Source organism: Rousettus aegyptiacus, unplaced genomic scaffold, assembly GCF_014176215.1.
Source record: "Rousettus aegyptiacus isolate mRouAeg1 unplaced genomic scaffold, mRouAeg1.p scaffold_m13_p_15, whole genome shotgun sequence".
Classification (NCBI taxonomy): Eukaryota; Metazoa; Chordata; class Mammalia; order Chiroptera; family Pteropodidae; genus Rousettus; species Rousettus aegyptiacus.
The window spans coordinates 31,096,130-31,115,055 of record NW_023416290.1 but is presented as its reverse complement, the minus strand read 5'-3'; the positions used below and the strand labels follow the sequence as shown (position 1 = coordinate 31,115,055).

Genomic DNA, 18,926 nt, shown 5'->3' with positions numbered 1-18,926 from the left:
GAATGACCTGTCCCTTTCTAGGGCTGTAATTAGTACCTTTATGCCAGTGTTTCCAAACCTAAGTTAATTTCTAAAAATCATAGGAAAAAAAAATTATACCTTTAACAGTAAAATGGTTCCCTGGGTAAGTTAAATTGGCTACTTAATTTTTCTTTGCTCTTGGTTGGAAGAATATCAGCTTGATATAGGATCATTGATCATCTGTTATATGTAGTTGTTAGAAAATTCTGTCCTTAACAAAATTTGAAAACAAGTCATCATTAACAGATCTATATCCATCCAAATCTTGTAACGCACACAAATAAAGATTCAAATACAAAGGAAACTTGATGATATAATGATTGGGGAACCACTGACCTTTGATATTCCTGTTTCTCACAGTTCTCCTCATCCCTTTCTTATTATTCTATGACAACAGATGTCATAGATAGATTACTGTCCCAACTTTCCAGTTCTTGTCTTCTCCAGATACCAAGCATGAGGCTGAATAAAGGTATTTTGCTTTCTTATAGAAGATCTAGGAGGACTTCTGGCTGTTTAAGCTGATGCAAAAGGGATTCCTTTCTCATAAAAACATACAGAAATGCTTAGAAAGTATGAATTTTAAGAACTATTGTTTAATATATAGCATAACTCACAAAAAAAGATAAAGACGAGAAAGGAAAAGAAAGGGAGAAAGAGATGGAGGGAAGGAGGGAAGGAATAAAAAGGAAAAGAGAAATCTAAAAACAAGAATGAGATACAAATCTCCAGATACCAGAAACAATTAGAGAATTTAAACTTGAGCAGAAAGTAAAAGCTCCAGTAACCATGGGCTTTGAGAACTCCAACCTGAGAAAGTAACTGGTAGACTGGTCTAAGATCTTGGAAACCCAGAGAGATCCAACCAAAGCAAGTACAGATTTGCTGTGCAGGCATCTCCACACTTCACACTCTCAGTTAAAAAAGAAAAAGAAAAAAAAAGGACTCAATGAAGATAAGCCATAATGAAAAACTACATGCCAACACTTCATAAAATGATATATGATTTAAACCATATTTAGTTTAAAGTTAAAAACTCAGTGGAAGAGACAGAAGTAGAGTAGTGGTTGCCAGGAGCTACGAGGAGAGGAGAAGAGGGAATTATTGTTTAATGGGTAAAGAGTTTCAGTTTTATAAGTTGAAAAACATTCTAGAGATGGATGGTGGTAATGGTAGCACAATATGAATGTACTTAATGTTACGGAACTGTACACCTAAAAATGGTTTAGATGGTAAATTATGTGTTTGTATTTTATTACAAATGAAAAATTGCATAAATATGTAGATAATCTTAAGTAAATATTGGCTTATAAAATAATAAAATTAATTTATCATATTGTTTTATATAAAATATGTAAATAGACAAATGTCAATGTTCTGATTTCCTTCTAAAGAACACAGAATGGAAAGGGGGAAATTACAGTGGAGAAACCTTGATCACCTCAGTCAGGTGATCGAGGTCAACATCAACAGTGATAAATCATGTTGAGAAGAGGTGCTCTAGATATAATGTGCTGAGAATAACACTTTACATATCTTCCTCCCTAAAACCCATAAACTCCGTCTAACCCCGAAAAAAACACCAGACAAATCACAATCTAGGGACAACCTACAAAATAACTGACCAGAGCTCCTCAAAACTATTATGGTCAGCAAAAACAAGGAAAGCGTTGGAAACTGTCGCAGTCAGGAGGAGACGTGACAACTAAATGTAATGTGGTATCCTGGATGGGATCCTAGAACTAAAAAAGAAGTATATTAGGTAAAAACGAAGGAAATCTGGATAAACTGAGTTTTTGGTTAATAACAATGTATCAGTATAGGTTAATTAATTATAACGAATGTCATATATCAATGTAAGCTGTTAATCGGGGAAACTGGGTGAGCAGGATAAGAGAACTCTCTGAACTATTGTGATTTCTCTTTAAATTTAAAACTTTTCTAAAATAAAATACTTATTAACAAAAACCTCAATGGAAAGGAATAACTGAGTTACAAACACAATGAAAAAAATACTATGAATGGAAAAAATGGGTCGTTGGAAGTCACTCAGAAAACTGCAAAAGAGAGATGAAGAGACGGTAAGTATGAAAGTGAGACAGAGGGACATGGGATACGGAATGAGATATTTTTTATAAAGATTGCAGAAGGAAAGAAAAGAATGAGGGAGAGCGATATTTGAGGAGATGATAGTTTATAACATTACAGCGTTAAAAAAAAGGAAAAAAAACAGATAAGAATTCTCAGATTGAAGAAGTAAAAATAAATCAGAGTAGGGAAAAATAAATCAAAGATGCCCTGAAACAAATTATAGTGAAAACACGGATCATTATAGAAGCAATTAGATTTCTCAAGAGCAACTATAGAAGCTAGAAGAAAATAGAGTAATATCTTTGAAATCCTGGAAGAAAACATCTATAATTCCACACACAACTAAAAATCATTTAAAGGTAACAAAATAAAGGCATTTTCAAATAAAATGGAGTTTATTACTCACAGAACTATATTAAAAGAACTACTGTGGGTTCTACTTCAGGAAGAAGGAAACTGAACCAGAAGAAAGAAATAATAGTTAATAAAAATGTCAATAAACATTTTGGCCATCTTCTAGTACTGACTATAAATAATAATAGCTAAAATTCACTGATCAGTCATGTGACAGGAACTAAATTATATCATTTAATTACAATTACAATAAGCCTCTAAGTAGATACTATTATAATCCCCATTATTCATATGAAGAAACTGAGGCACTTAAACAACTTTAAAGGTAACACAGCCCCCATAAGTGTCCAAGTAAAAAAATAACAACCAAATAATGACAAAACCAGGGGTTTAGAAATAAGCCATAACTAAAACATCAGTCAACAATAATATTATGAGAACATATATGATTGGAGGGGATATACTAGAGAAATTTGACTGCTGTATTATTTAATTAAGACAAATATACCTGGGACATTTTAATAGTAACCACTAAAAGAACAGAAAGAAAAGTATAAGTTTTGAAATAGTGGAGGGAAAAGTACGGAGAAAATGAAAGAAAGACCAATGAATTTAATTAGAATAGGGAAAAAAAGAAGAAAAACAAAAAACAAAAACAGCAACTTTAATAGAAAAGAAATTTTAGAAAATTACTGAAATATAAGTAATCACAATAAAGATAAATAGAACAAAGTTCTCTGTTAACTGATACTGTGAGACTGGGTATTTAAAAATCTAACTATATGTTGTTTATAATAGAACCAAGTAAAATACAATGACCAAGATAAATCAGAAGTAAAGAAACAGAAAATGAAAGAGTAACTGAAAGAAGGTTGGTTCTATGATATTAATATAAGGTAAAATAGTCTTGCAGAAAAAAAATCATTATTAAGGATAAAGGGTTTTATCCTTAAGCGTTTTATCCTTAAGTTAGGCTCAATTACATAAAGCAACAAAACCTCAAACTATTTAAAGCTTAGCTGATAGAAATTCAAGGAGAAATATATAAAATCTCAATCCTAGTGAGAGATTTTAATATACTCCTCTCAAAAACAGATGGATCGAGCAGATAAATTACTGGTAATGCTATAGTAGTTTTGAACAGCACAATTAATAAAATTGCTCTAAGGAGCATATAGAACCCTGTTCCTGGGGAAAGGAGGTTACACATTCTTTTCAGGCCAACACATCACTTTAAAAACAATTGACCATATAATAAGCCAAAATTATGTCTCAACAAATACTAAAGATGCTGTATTATATAAACCATGTTTAACAATCACTATGCAACAAAATTGGAACTTAGTAACTCAATAAGTCAATATTTTTAAAAATTTAAAGCTGTAATAATTAAAGAGTCAAAGAAGAATTCATAATGAAAATTCTAATGTATTTAATTGGATGTTCATTAAAGCACTATTTCAAAACTTGTAGAAAGCAGCTAAACCAATGCTTAGAGAGAGATATGTGGCCTTAAATGTATATGTTAGAAAGGACTGAAAGTTAATGCATTAAACACTTTAAGAAGATAAAAGAGAATGAACCCAAATACGGAAGAAAATAATACTATTTGTGTAATTCAAAATCATAAAAATTATACAATACTGTTTTTGGATATACACGTAGAATAATGTTAAAACAATGAGAACACTAGTTACAACTGCAGAGGTAGAAGGTGATGGATTGCGAAGAGGTACAAAATAGGTTCCAACTGTATTGTTAATTTTAATTGATTTTAAACTAAGGATCTGAAAGAAATGTTTGAAATCATTAACATTTATGAAATCTGGGTGGAGGATGTTTATTATTCTGTGCTGCTTTCCAAATATTTAAAGTATTTCCCAGTTTAAAAAAAAATGAGCAAAGAAAAACTTAAAGAACATTAAGGATAAAGAAATGAGATTTTTCTACTTTTGTCAGTTGTTAAGTAGCATCAGGAAAAGAAATAATAGTAATTTCTACCTTCTAGGCTCAGTGAGAACTGCATATCCAGCACTTAGCTCAGAGCTTGGCACAGTACACTCTAGAATGCTAACTGCCATTGTTATTTCATCCTAAATATGGAAAAAGTCTACTCTCATCTTCACATCAATCTAAGACTTGTATGAGAAATCTTGTTTGATCCTGCTTTAAGTCCTAAAGCAAGGGTATTCACTGCTACTGTCAATTATTTTTTTAAAAAATGAAATTTAATACATTAATAACTAGTAAAATGATGCTACTGTTATGAAATGTTATAAGACGTAATTGAAGTCTTGTCTTACTATAACCACTTTAAGGTTACCTTGTCTCCCTGTATCCCAAATCACTTCTCCATCAAAATGCTCCATTTGAATTTCAAGTTAATGAAACGACCACTGTCAGTAGCAACACTGCCACTCCAGTTTCCTTCAACGTTATGTGCCATGGATTCTTCATCTTTGTAACTCTAATAGAGAAATGTTTGCTTACATTATGTTTGATTCATGTAACAGCTCTGCAAGCATATTGTCATGTATTTTACTGATAAGAAACTAAATCCCAGATAGGTCCGGTGACCTGCTAGAGATAATAAGACATATACTTCAGAGGGCTGTTTTGAGGAGTATAACAGTTCATGGAAATTAACTGGCACATAGGAGATATCCCATAAATACTGGTTCTCTCTTACTTTCTCTCAGGTATTCAATTAATGTTTGTTATATATGGTTCAATTAATTTCTGTCTATTATATAAAATGAAAATACAGGATACAGCATTTTTTTTGTTTGTATTTTGCATTTTCATGAAAAACCTCCGCTTTATAAGTCCAGCCACCGTTTTTTTTTTTTTTTTGCAACAATATATAGTAAAGTTCCAGAAAGGCAATCAGCTCAAAGATTTCTTTCACTCCTCATTTGTGATCAATAATGACATTCAAATGATTTCATCTAAAATTATTCAACTATAAAAGAAAAAGTCACACTTCCCTCTCTCAAAAAAAGAATAATTCCAGTATGAAGCATTTCATAAAATATTTCTTTGTTTTAACATGCAGCCTGAAACCAGTGAATACGGGATGGCTAAATGGATATATGGTCTATGGTGGTGAGAACAGAAATATAGTCTTTGAAACAATTCCTAATTTATAGTTGCCCATATACATTAATCAGAGCAATAACTCACAACAGTTTCAATTACATTTTAAAATATATTCCTTTCAAGAGGCCATTATTACAGAGAAAAAATAATAATACAAGCATGAGTGGTCATTGTCCTCAGTTTTATATGCATGAGAATATTCTGAGAATGCCAAGAAATTGTGGGGTTTTGACAATATTAAAAAATAGAAGGATTACTTGAGAATTCACCAAGTAGGGTAAATTGTAAACAGTAAGCACTGAATTTGATTCTTTGTTTTCTCTCTCTTGATTTTTTTCTATATTTCAATTTACTTTGCAGTAAATTATGTTTTCTTCAACAGCTTTTTCCTGTCTTTACTATTTTTTTCCTTAGAGGTATTATAAATCTTTGTATATACAGTGTTACTAGGTTAATAACATGGCAGAGAGAGCAAAGCAGACAGAAAATATGAAGCTCTCTCCATCCCCATGTCCTGTGAGTGTTATTTTAATTCTGTATAACACTTATGAAGCATCTATTAAGTAGCCATCTCTACAGCAATGAGAAGAGAAGCATAGATACACTCATGGACAGTGACTATACTAGGATGATGATTTGTGAGTTTGGCTCATCAGAACCAGCTGTTGTTCTTTTATCATGAGAGCTTCTTCCCTGCTGTGGGGATAGCCTGACCAAGCTGAACTGTGCAATGAGATACAGACATAAAGACCTGAGAGATAAAGTAAATCCTGAGTGTATAACCTCTACTGGAACATCCCTGCTCTTGTTTTGGAAATTAGCTTTAATAATGATGGTTACTATTATTGATGGTTTAGTTGGGGGCTGTATATGGTCTAAATTATTTCAAATCATCCTATTGACTATTCAAGAGAAATTGTTCCCATTGTAAAGAAGAGGTACATTGGGATTTAAATGTGTAGTTTTTCCACCATAATACAGCTACAAAGTAGCATGGAAAGATTTGAATTCAAAATACTCTAACATAGAATATATGCTTACTCTACTATCCATGCTACCGTTCATTTACCTGCAGATTGTGAGTTATTTAAGGGTTAAGTAAGGGGGATTTAAAGGGCTGAAAACCATGAGATCTGGGTCACAGCGTACAGTCTAGATAGAGACGCTGGTGTCAGGGAAGACATGAGCTGAGCATCAGCTCATCAATGATAATTCTCCAATATGAAGAGGACGTTAGCAGGATTACAAATAAGTAATCTTATAATAGTCAACTCCTCTCATTACTTTATTTAGCCTGTCATTTCCATTACACATCTAGTAGAAACTCTCTGCTTCCAGTGCTTGATTTTGAAGATGTTCACAGGGTAGAAGGGGCTAAGAATGAACTAAGCTAAACTCTTACTGTCCAGTACAATTTCCAAAATCCAGTTAACCATTTATATCCAATCAACTGTTCATAGTACTTTTTTTTCTTTGTTTCTTTGTTTGTAGACCACTGTTTTAGGCAAGTTTACCAGAAAAGAATTCATTCTAAGCTGGGTAAACCACAGCTTTTGCAAAATGCAGCATTAGCATGATGCCGAAAAGTGTACAGGCAAAGAACACAGCGTCCTTGGAAACCCATCACTTCCTCTTTAGTATATTTAACACAGAGGGAAACTGGCTAGTCAACCACATTGCAAATAAAGTGTGTGTAGTAACTCCAAAGCTGTGGGTTTCCAAGCTCAGTAGAGCTGCGGTTGCCCCCCTCAGTTTGCCTGTGTCTCCATTCTACTTATCACTCTTCTGTACAGGTTAAAAGGATAACCTATCCAGTTATCTTTACTTAAGAAAGAAGTCCTATCATACAATCCCATGCGAAAATCTTCAATGTCTCCCACTGCCTACAGCACCAACTCCAAACTTTAGCTTTGCGTCCAGTGCCCTTTACAAGACTAAGTCTCATCTTCCATTTGACCCATTTTCCATCTCTCCTCACTCACCTATAAAAATATCTTCCATTCTTCAAACTATATACTTCATGAGCTCTAATTTTGTTTTTTTTTTCTTCTCTCACTCTTTTAAGGATTAGCTCACATGTCTGTCCATGTGAAGCCACTGACATCTGACTTTGAGCTCCTCGATAGAAGGACCTATGTTCTACCCATTTTATTCATCTAAAAATAAGTGGGTGTTCAATACTTGTTATTGAAATAAGAAATCTCCTTATAAGCCAAGTTGTGCAATACCATGATGATACTGTTTTAATGAGGTAGTCTACATTTTCCAGACAGCATCACCCTGGACTTATATGAATCCCATTCACTGGTGGGAAGAAATCCACTGGGACTCTAAGGCTATCATTATTAAGTCTTCCCATAGCCCTTCTTTTCCAGGATAAATAATAGCAATTTTTTAAGCTTCCATTTCCTTTACCAACACCACATTCCTTAACTTTCTAAGGCATATAGGCCAAATCAAAGCAGATGTGGGGGAGGAAGCTGAGCAGGCTATGGTTGAAGGTGCCCCGTGATACTCTTCTCTCACACAGCATTCATTTGCCACCCCTCCAGACTCGGTCAGCCAGGAAGGAATTGGTCATGATAGTATATGCCACTAAGCCTAGGGCTTGTCTACTTTTACACAGAAATAGTATATTCTACCTAAATGATAAGAGCAATATTCATGCAGTCTGAGCTCTAAAATGGCTATGAAATCTCTCATACCACATCCAACTAGAAGGTAGAACACATGCTAAGTGTTTTTTTTTTTCAACAAATTTTACTTTATCTCATAGACATATTTGGAAGATCAATCTATACAGTTTGTTATTTTACCCATACAAGTATAAATGTCTATGTTAGCTGAGATATAAAGATGCTAAATGTTTTAGTGAAACTTATTAATATGTTCAAACCTCAGGAAAAGTTCTCAGCAATTTCCAGACGAAAAAATATGTATCTGCCACAGTTCTTATGATAAACCCAGACACTATGTAACTTGCCACTATAGGAAATAACACATATAAATTAAAAAAAAAATGAGATCCTCCTCAAAAGATCATGAGAAGGAGCCACAAATGCCTCATGACCAGAAATCTATTTTTAGAGGTAAAAAAAAAAAATTGTAAGCAAATCCTTAAAGTTTCTACTTATTCTCCTGGTCTGGGTATTTGTATCACTAAATACAATTATAAAAAGTCAAGACCAATTTTTTTTTTTCAGAAAAATGAAAAGCAAACAACTATCTACACATTAAAATTCAAATTAATAAAAATAAAATTTAATGTTGAGGGACATTTTTTTCTTCTAAGACTTAAAACAAGTTCATTTCTTCAACAGTTACATAAGCAGATGTATTATTCCATAAAGGGATTGAGAACCAGTGATTTTAAGAGGATACCTTTCCCAGGGCTATAAATCTCCCTTCCCATGCTCACAAAATAATTTTGAAGGAAGAACATCCAAAATGGGGGTAGGGAGAATTTGTGGAATGTTTTAAGATAAAAATCCTTCTGGAAAAGAAAAATTCTAACAGATTCTGATTCATCTGGAGCCATAGAAAAACTTGGCAGAGGGATATCTTAGCATATGTCAAACGTTTCCAATAATGCTACATTCATTTCAACAAAATAGGCTCAGACAATAAGGATAAGAAGCTAGTTGTTGGGTAGTTTGCCCTTGGGTGGGTACAAGTGGTCTTCAAGAAGAAATACAATAATCTCTACCATGACAACTAAGGAACCAATGCATGGTTCTATCTTGTCAATATTCTGGCAACTGCAAGATCCCCAAAATAGACTTAAAAATCTAAAATTAAAACAAATCTAATGCTATTTGAACTCAATTCCACAAAATATAACTGAGCAAATATTCTTGGATTCTCCCACAGTTCTGCCAATACCAATAACACCCCAGAGCAGTGTTTCCCAAAGCACACATCTATCTGCGGAAAATGCTCCACCCAAAATGCTTTCTGATGAATAAAGAAATTACCAAAAGGGAGTTTCCCAAACTTATTTGACACTTTTTTTTTCTGTATAACATCTCAATATCCTGAGGATGAGTGTTAAAAGAAATAGACTGGGATTGCTATTCAAGTAAAACAGTATCACAAAGTGCATAAGAATATCGGGTCTGGAATCAGGCTGACTGGATTTAAATTTTTTACACAATAGTTGTGTAACCTTGGGCAGGATACTTAGCTTTTCTCTCTTCAGTTTCCTCTTCTGTAAAATGGATATAACAAGGGTATCTATTGCTTTGTGCTACTACCAGAGGTAAGACTAAGCTAAGGGGAGGTCCTTTCTAAGTGGCATCTGCTTTTTAGGGCTGGGCTAGAATCAAGTTGGACTCGGGTCTCTGCTGTTAACTAGCTCTATCCTTAGGTTTCTGTTTCATTGGAAGCTATTCATTTTCCTTGCTCAGTTATTTCAGATTGGACTTCCTGGGACTTTTATAAGAGATCTTTGACCAGGAACTGGGAGGAAAACCGTTTTTTAGAATGGGTCCCTACCTCTAAGAGAGAACCCGAGACATTAGAAATGGCTGCATAAAGCTCTAGTTTCACCAAGGCCTTGGCCTGTGTTTCCTAGTGTGCTCTGGGCCTGGGAGTCTTAGTGACGCCTGCCTGCCTCTTCCTGCTTCCTGCCTCTACGCTGTTCCTGTTAGAGTGTTTATAGTAATGAAAATACTAAGAATCTTTCTTTCTTTTTCTTTTTTTGAGATTTTTTTCTTGATTACAGGCTTATCATACAAAAATCTAATGTTATATAAATATAACAGGTAAGAAGTGAGCATCTGCCATTCTGGAAACTCTCTCTCTCCCTGCAATCCTAAGACAACAAACTTCTCCTCATTTTTAATGATGTGCAGGACTAGAAGCTCTGAACTCTGCTGGAAATTCTTTATTGTTCCCCTGCGACTTCTATATATCGTCATAAAAGAAAGCTCACATATCACCTTTGTGAAGGTGCCCTGACCCAGTCAAGCCATGCTGGTCCCTTCCTTTACAGGCGCCCAAAGTAATTTGTACATATTTCAATTAAAGAATGCATAACAATTCCATTGTAATTTTTAATTAAAAGTCTCTCCCACTTTAAGTACTTCAAGGATTATGTCTCATTCCTCTTTGGTACAAGGCATCTGGCACAGTGACATACAGTCAGTGCACAAGTATTTGTTGAGTGAAAGAGTGAAGGAATATATAAATAAAATATTTTTCTAACAATAGACTTTCAAGCTCTATAATAATCTATAATCTATAATATAATAATTAGGATGCTGACATTTAAATTTCTCAAGAAAGATGTTTCATATAATCCCACATTTCAACTGCCAAGTAATACTTGTTAATTCTAATTTTCTTTCTCCTTTTTTAAGGCCTAAAAACTCAAATTCTAACTTCACGGAAAGTTGGAAGAATTTTAGGATGGATAGTGGTTTATTTTTTAATGCCAGATGAACATTTTGAAGCATAACATCTTTGGTCATAGGCTTTGTCCACTGACACCAGAACATTCCAGGAAACGACATTTCAAATAAAACAGCTTCAAGTCTAGTACACTACAAATACACAAAGGTATTCAATAGCATTTTGCAGCAAATAACCTTCTGTTGACAGTTACTCAGGAATGACTAATTATATTTGAAAGCGCAAATATCTTTTCTGTTAGATTAATTGAATAAAGTTTTAGCTGATGGCTTGGGCAAAAGAATGAATCTATAAGAGTAGTAAAAAAAGAGAGCAAAGGAGAAGAGATAAGAAGAATGAATCTTAGACCAATATTCCTAAATATTAGAAAGCCCCACTGGATCAACACTTCAAATTAACAAGCCCCACTGAGAGACTGTGACATGCAGGCTGCATGACATGTCATCCAAGGAATAGCAGCCAAAAGAAAACTCGTTTTCTTGGAAAAAGAGATTGCCACAGAGCTTTCATATTTCACCAATTAAACAGTTTGGGATCAATGTAAGTAAGTAACATAATTATGAACCCATTTCTTAGTCTCTAGTACAGTCCTATTTCTTATGTAAGTATATCAATAATCGTCATCTAGAACTTATATGTCACATGTTGGACCCAGTTCTTCATATTCAAACACATAGGCAATTTACAAAATAGAAACCTACAATCTAATTTTAATTTTAAAAATTAAAGAGTAAGACTCAATGGGTGCACAGTAGATAGATACTAGGCATTGAACCTAAGCAGAAAGTGGAAGTAGAAAGTGATCAAAAGAAATTTAGACTCCTGAAAATGGAAATAAGTGAAGGAGTTACTAGATTTTTATCATGCCAGGGATAGTGACTTAAACAGTAAAGGGAAAGGATATTTAGGGATACTATAGGAGCTGGCCCTAGAGTTATATCAGCATAACTAACACATTAAGTTAGGAAGCAAAATAATCACTAACAAGGGTGGAAATAAAAATTATCCTCCCTTACATAAAAAATTTGGTACTGTCAGTCATGCATATTTACAAAAAAAAGTTAATATTTATTGAATACTTGGGTTGGGTCAGGAACTGTTCTAGGTACATTATATGAATATATTAGTTAATTTTCAAAGCAACCAGATGAGATAGGAATGATTATTATCCTATTCCCGGATGAGATAACTGAGGCACAGAAAGGCAAAGTAACTTGCTTAAGGCCACGCAGCTGTAAGTTGCAGAGCTGGGATTTGAACCTAGGCAGTCTGGCTTCCAGATTCGTGTGCTTTTTAGCAGTATGCCATGCACATTGCCTCTCAACACCTACTCAAAAGAAATATTACTCTTTATTTTATAGTTTAATTCATATGTTTACATAGGTTTTCAGAAATCTATAAGAGAGTTAAGCCCTGAATTGAAGGAGACTGATTACTAGCTATCAAAAGCAACTGAAGTCAGTGTACTTTCAGAGCTGAAAAAAAATACTCTCTTCACCTTTGCACGGTGTTTGACATTTATCCATGCAATTGAATTCAACTCAATTAACAGTGATTTAGAGTCCCATGCTGAGTACTAAAGAAATAAGATTCAAAGCCTAGAGAAGACACAATTTTTATTCCCATCTAAAGCAGATAAAATACTCTGGAAACTTAGAGTTGAATAGAGATAAAGAAAATGAAGCCCAGAGAGTTCAAATGACCTGCCCGAAGCCAAAAAAAAAAAAAAAAAAAAAAAGTAGTTTGTGGCACAGAGTGACCTAAAATCCAATTCGGATTGGTCCAGTTCTCTTTGCACTCTACTACTCTACTTCCAACCAAGCCTGTGAAACACACTGTAACAAAATTAACTTCCAAATAATTATCTATGCCCTATAAGGAGGGAATAGTTTGATATATGCCTACCTTATCTCTAGAACCCACTTCATTCCTGAATGAAGTTTTAACAGAGAGAGGAGCCGAGGGAATAATTTTAAGGGAAGCGCCAGGAAAGAATTCACATATAGAATCTCCCAGATCTTTTTTGAAGAAGTCTATGTTTTTCAGTTTTATTTGCTAGACAATTTATCTCTTTCAAACCTTATTCAATTCTAAATGCAGATTTTAAAATTATTTCTATATTGATAATTACATGTATAGGTACATGTGTATGTCTCCAATCCTATTCTACGGGTCTTTAGAACAGAGGGCATATTTTAGACATCTCTGTATGCCCAGATTTTACAAAATGCTTTCACATAGTAGGTGCTCAGAGTAGTAATAAGAGTATAAATATATACAGTGTAAGCCTTTCAATTAGATTTCTTTTTAAAAAATCGCTCTGTATTTATGTCTCCTAGAGATTATTTATTTTATTGGACACTTCTATTCCCCTGCCCTCACGCTTAACCTGCCAGGGGGCATGTGGGAATGTATGGAGACATTTTTAGTTGTCACAACTTGAGGGGAGATGGTGCTATGGACACCTAGTAGGGATGCTGCTAAACATCATATAATACACTAGACAGTCCTCACAACAAAGAATTATCTGGCCTCAAAAGTCAATAGTGCCAAGACTGGGAAACACTGGCCTATTTTAGAAGTAAAAAAAAAAAAAAAAAAAAAAAAAAAAAAAAAAAGCACAACTTTTCCATTTCTCCATTTTTAAAACAGAAGACATAAAATGGCAAATTAACAATTTTCCTTAAGCAAGATAATTTCCACAATCTACTGTTAAGAGAAATAATTATTTAATGAGCCGATTTATAAGATTAGAGGGTTCATTAAAAACTGGAGTAAAAGCATAAATTTAAACACACATGTCCATAAGTAAGCAATGGAAAGCCTTCACAAAAGGGATTATTTTCACCTTTACTACATCCGAAACTGAGATTAATCCAGTTACAATATGAAATATTCTGCTGGTAAGGCATTTTAAAACCACCACTGGTCTTTTGGTTCTGACACGGAACTCTCATTCGGCCTATTTTATTATTTCTAACCTTGCTCAAAATCCACCTTTTGTACCAGCACACAAAGAGGAAATATATGGGGTTTTTTGTTGGCAAATAAGTCATCAAAATAAATTGCTTTCACTGTTAGCTCTTCCTTTTTATGCCTGCCCATCTTTCCTATGTCTAGGTTTACCCAAAGGTCTAATATTTAAGCCTGGATTCTTTACTGTGGCTAAAGGAATAATTTCTTCAGTCCCATATTACTCTTCTATCATGGAAAGACAACTACAGTAAAGCTATCCTAACAATCTGATAATGTCTTAGAGATGAACAAGAAATTTAAAAAATTAAAGAGGAAGGAATACTTCCAAACTCATTCTATGAAGCCGGCATTACTCTGATACCAAAACCAGGCAAAGACATTATAAAAAAATTACAGGCCAATATCCTTGATTAACATAGATACAAAAATTCTCAACAAACTGGATTCAGCAATATATTAAAAGGATTATATGCCATGACCAAGTGAGATTCATCTCAAGGATACAAGGACGATTCAACATCCATAAATCTATCAATGTGATACATCACATTAACAAAATAAAATATAAAAACCATACAATCATCTCAATAGATACAGAAATAGCAAGTGATAAAATTCAACATCCTTTTATGATAAAAATTCTCAACAAAATGAATATAGAAGGAACATATCTCAACAGACACTTGATAATAAAGGCAGTATGTGACAAATTAAGCTAATATTATACTCACTGGTAAAAAACTGAAAGTGTTTCCTCTAAGATCAGGAATAAGACAAGGATATCCACTATTGCCATTTCTATTCAACATAGTATTAGAAGTCCTTGCTTCAGCAATCAGATGAGAAAAAGAAATAAAAGGCATCCAAATCATAAAAAAGAAAAAGTCTCATTATTTGCAGATGATATGATACTATATAGAGAGAACCCTAAAGACACTACCAAAAAGCTATTAGAACTGATAAATGAATTCAGTAAAGTAACAGGATACGAAATTCATATTCGGAGGCCATGTATATTCTAATACACCAATAACAAACTATCAGAAAGAGAAATTAAGAAAACAATCACATTTACAATTGCATCAAAAAAAAAAATGAATAAACAAAACAAAACAGAAACAGAACCACAGATACCGACAACAAGCTGACAGTTGCCAAAGGGGAGGAAGATGTGTGGGGAAAAATACAATTAAAAAAAAAAAAGATGAACAAGGAAAAGGAAGTAGGGGGAGCTGCTGATTTTTCTTTGCATTTGGTTAAAGTTTCCTTACATAGTCTCTAGCTGATGTGGTTGCAGCTGTTAGGGTTTTATTTGCTTGTTCATTTTCACCAGTAGCTGATCATATTGGATACTTTGGTTTTCTGGCAAACACTTGATACAAATTTCTTTCTTTAAGGTGAAAAATTAGTTCTATTCTAAAAATGAACTGATAAGAAGACATATGAACCTCAGGAGAATCTTTGAACATCCCACAGCAACTAATCAGTTGAGTATTTTTTGTGCTAAGTTAACAACTTTCTAAATATTTACCAAGATCTTTAATAAGTGAAAGTGCTTCCCATGATATAAAGGCTCCACCACCATCATCCATGGCACCCTGACCAACATCCCAGCTGTCCAGATGTCCACTGACCAGTACAACCTAGAACAAATAATAAAAAGAGAAAACAAAACTAAGCAGAAATGACATCAAAGAGGAAGATTCACAGGCATTCCAAATACAGAAATGAAACATCTATATTTTCTTTTCTATTTTTATGCATTAAAAGATCTTATCATTACTGTTATAAAACAGCATAAAGGCTTTACACATAAGAGCATAAGGTCATCCTAATAGTAATAAAAGTTCTCACCTTATACTTCTCTTTATTAATATAATTTTGAATACTAAGGAAAAATGGTTTATTACTGACTGATGTTTGACAACTTTATATTTTATTATGACATAAAAATTGAGCTCAAAACATCAACCATATTCTTAACTGTACCAAATTCTAGCAGACACATAGTAAATGCATGTCGAATTGAATTCAAGTGAAAGAGTAAAAACAAAAATTTATTTAAAATAATGATTGTGCTTTGTGCATTATAAATCACTCTGGTATTAAAAAAATAAATTGCTAGAGTTATAAGCTAGATTCTAATTAACAGAAGAACTTTTAAGAAAAATGTCAATTTACATTAGCATGTAATAAATCTATAGATTATGTTTTAAATCATCCTAGATTTAAATATTTTTCAAGAATCATTAGTAATTCTCTCCAGAAAAATATGAAAAGTATTTCAAATGGAAACAATTTTATGGACACATTTTAAAAGAGCTTAAAACTAAGTAAAATGATACTGGGTTAATAAGATATCCATGTGGAAAATTGTATCTTGTGCTCTATATCATACAATATATAAATATCAAGTCAGATAAATTTTAAATCTAAATAAAGATGTTAGAGGAAAGCACAGAACAGCTCTGTCAACTTGAAGTGGGCAAATATTTCTTAAACTGGACACAAAAAGTACAAACCATAAGAGAAAAAAATAATAAACTAGTTTTTTTCAATATCAAAAGACTCCATTGTAAGAATAATAAGGCAACCCACAGAAGAGGAGAAAATATTTTCAATACACGTATGCAGCAAAGAACCCATATGCAGATTATATACAATTCTTATGAAACAGTAACAAAAACAAAATCAGCTGATAGAAAAATGGGCAAAATACTTGAACAGACCATTCACAAAAATAAATATACAAATTATTAACAATCATATGAAAAGGTGCTTATGTTCACTATCATCAAGGAAATACAAATTAAACCACATTCCATACATATACATTTGAATGGCTAAAAAGGAAAAGACAGAAAATGCCAAATATTGGTGAGGAGGTGGAGCAAATGGAACTCTCATACATTGCTGGTGTAAGTACTTACAACTACTCTGGAAAAATGGCTTATCTATTAAATCTGAACATATGCACACTCTATGACCCAGCAATTCCACTCCTAGCTATATATCCAACAGAAATGTATGTGTACATATATACTTTACCAAAAGAGATGTACTAGGATGTTCATAGAATACTCATAATAGCCCGCATCTCCTTCTCCAATAGGAAACTATTTTAACACCTGTTAACAGCAGAATGAATAAGTAGTGTTGTATAGATCAATGCAATGTTGCACAGCAGTATGAACAAACACAATACGAGATAAATGTAGATGTATCTCATAAATATAACAAAAAATGAAATAACCCAGATACAAAATAATGCAACCATTTTATAATTCATGTATAATTAATTATACATCCAGTGCCTAATTCCATTTGTATAAAATATAAAAACAAGTAAAACAAGAGAGTGGTTACCCATGGCTAGGAGTGTTAGAGACAGGAAGGGGATACAAAAGGAGCTTCTGGGGTGCGGGTCATGTTGTTTGTTGATCTGGGTACCAATTACACAGGGGTGCTCAGTTTGTGAAAGTTCATCTTGTTATACCCTTAGGATTTGTGTACTTTCTCTTAGAATATTACGCTTCAATTAAAAGTTAAAAAAAAAAAGTTCAACCAATTGATGTCTATGTACAATATTATAGTAAGCAAAACAAAGTTACACAAATCTTCTTGACAATTAAAATGCAAATACTCATGACTTTGGGAAAGCACAATTTTGATTTGAAATGCCAGCATGACTGCTTGTACTGCCTGCTTCCCCAAGCAGCTGCAGGATCTCCCATGGACTCTGTATATACAAACAGACCCAGCCTACTATGACTTTGGTGTAGTCACAAACAAGTACAATGACCCGGACTAACGAATAGAAATGTAATGTACCCAAATGGATTGTTTCTAAGGAAAATAAATAAAAAAGAAAGAAAAAAACATGCTGCAATAGCAGGAAATTCTGATTCAGAAAATGGTGTAATCCTATGTGGAATTAACCAGCCAATTAGTCAACATTCTAGAATCATTTTTCCAATGAAGTTAAAGTTCCAGTGGATAAAAAGTGTCAAAATGTGTTTTAATGAGCTTTTTCTCAGATAACACATAAAAATAACTAAATCAAGGCAGCTATTATTTTATCCTTTAGAACAACTGAGGTTGTTTTGCTATCATATTTCTTTGCATTTTCAGAAATGCCTCCATTTGCCAATCTAGAATTATTACTTAAACTAATAGTTAAAAATTAGGAAAATAGTTTTGAATAATAGGAAATTAAATTATATCCCATAGGACAAGGTCTTTGGCACAATCCTATGGAAGAATGATTACAAACCATTTGGATTATAAGAGCTTGTTTTAATATTTCTTTTTAAATTAGGGAAAAAAATGGGGCTACCATGAGTTAGTAGTTGTAATTTTAATACTGATCGATTCAAAAACTAGGTAATGACAAAAGAAAACTTTTAATTCAGTAGAATTTTTAATGAACTTTAATTTTCTTAATCATAGAGCTTCTACATATACTTACAAAATACTACTGCATGAAGTCTCACTCAACATGGTGTCTAGCTAGCATGCCTTAATGCAGCCTCACAAAGGATAACTCAGCAAAATATACAAACTCACCATGCTTTATGTCAGGGTCAGGCAGAAATGAACATAAATTATAATACATTTGGATCTGATTTAAGCAATCAAAACAACAAAAGACTACTAAAAGATATAGTAAACTACAGTTCATGGGAAAGAACTACTTGGTAAAAGACAGGAAAACACTCAGTCCCTTCACTGCCTCTTTGGCCAGATGTGGAGCCCCAAGAGCAATGATATGATCTAGAACCGACAGAAAAGTGGGACATCCACTCATCTACCCACCTCATGTGTGGTTCCTAAGGCAGGAAAACAATGATCAATTCTCCACCCTCCAACTTCCTTTTCACACCATCTCTTCCAAATGCAGTAAAGAGTAAAAATTATTAAAACAACAGCAATAGCAGATAGACACACACAAACTAGAAAGGTAGAATGAGAAC

General features: G+C 33.3%; 1 protein-coding gene across 2 annotated transcripts in view; it reads right to left on the bottom strand.

The window, feature by feature from the left end:
* The window catches only part of CPQ (carboxypeptidase Q), a 433,138-nt gene that overhangs the window by 131,123 nt on the left and 283,089 nt on the right, over positions 1-18,926 (bottom strand). For both annotated transcript variants that reach the window (XM_036233308.1, XM_036233307.1), the window contains one exon: positions 15,485-15,596. In XM_036233308.1, the coding sequence (XP_036089201.1) occupies positions 15,485-15,596 (112 nt within the window). The remainder of the gene's footprint in view (positions 1-15,484; positions 15,597-18,926) is intronic.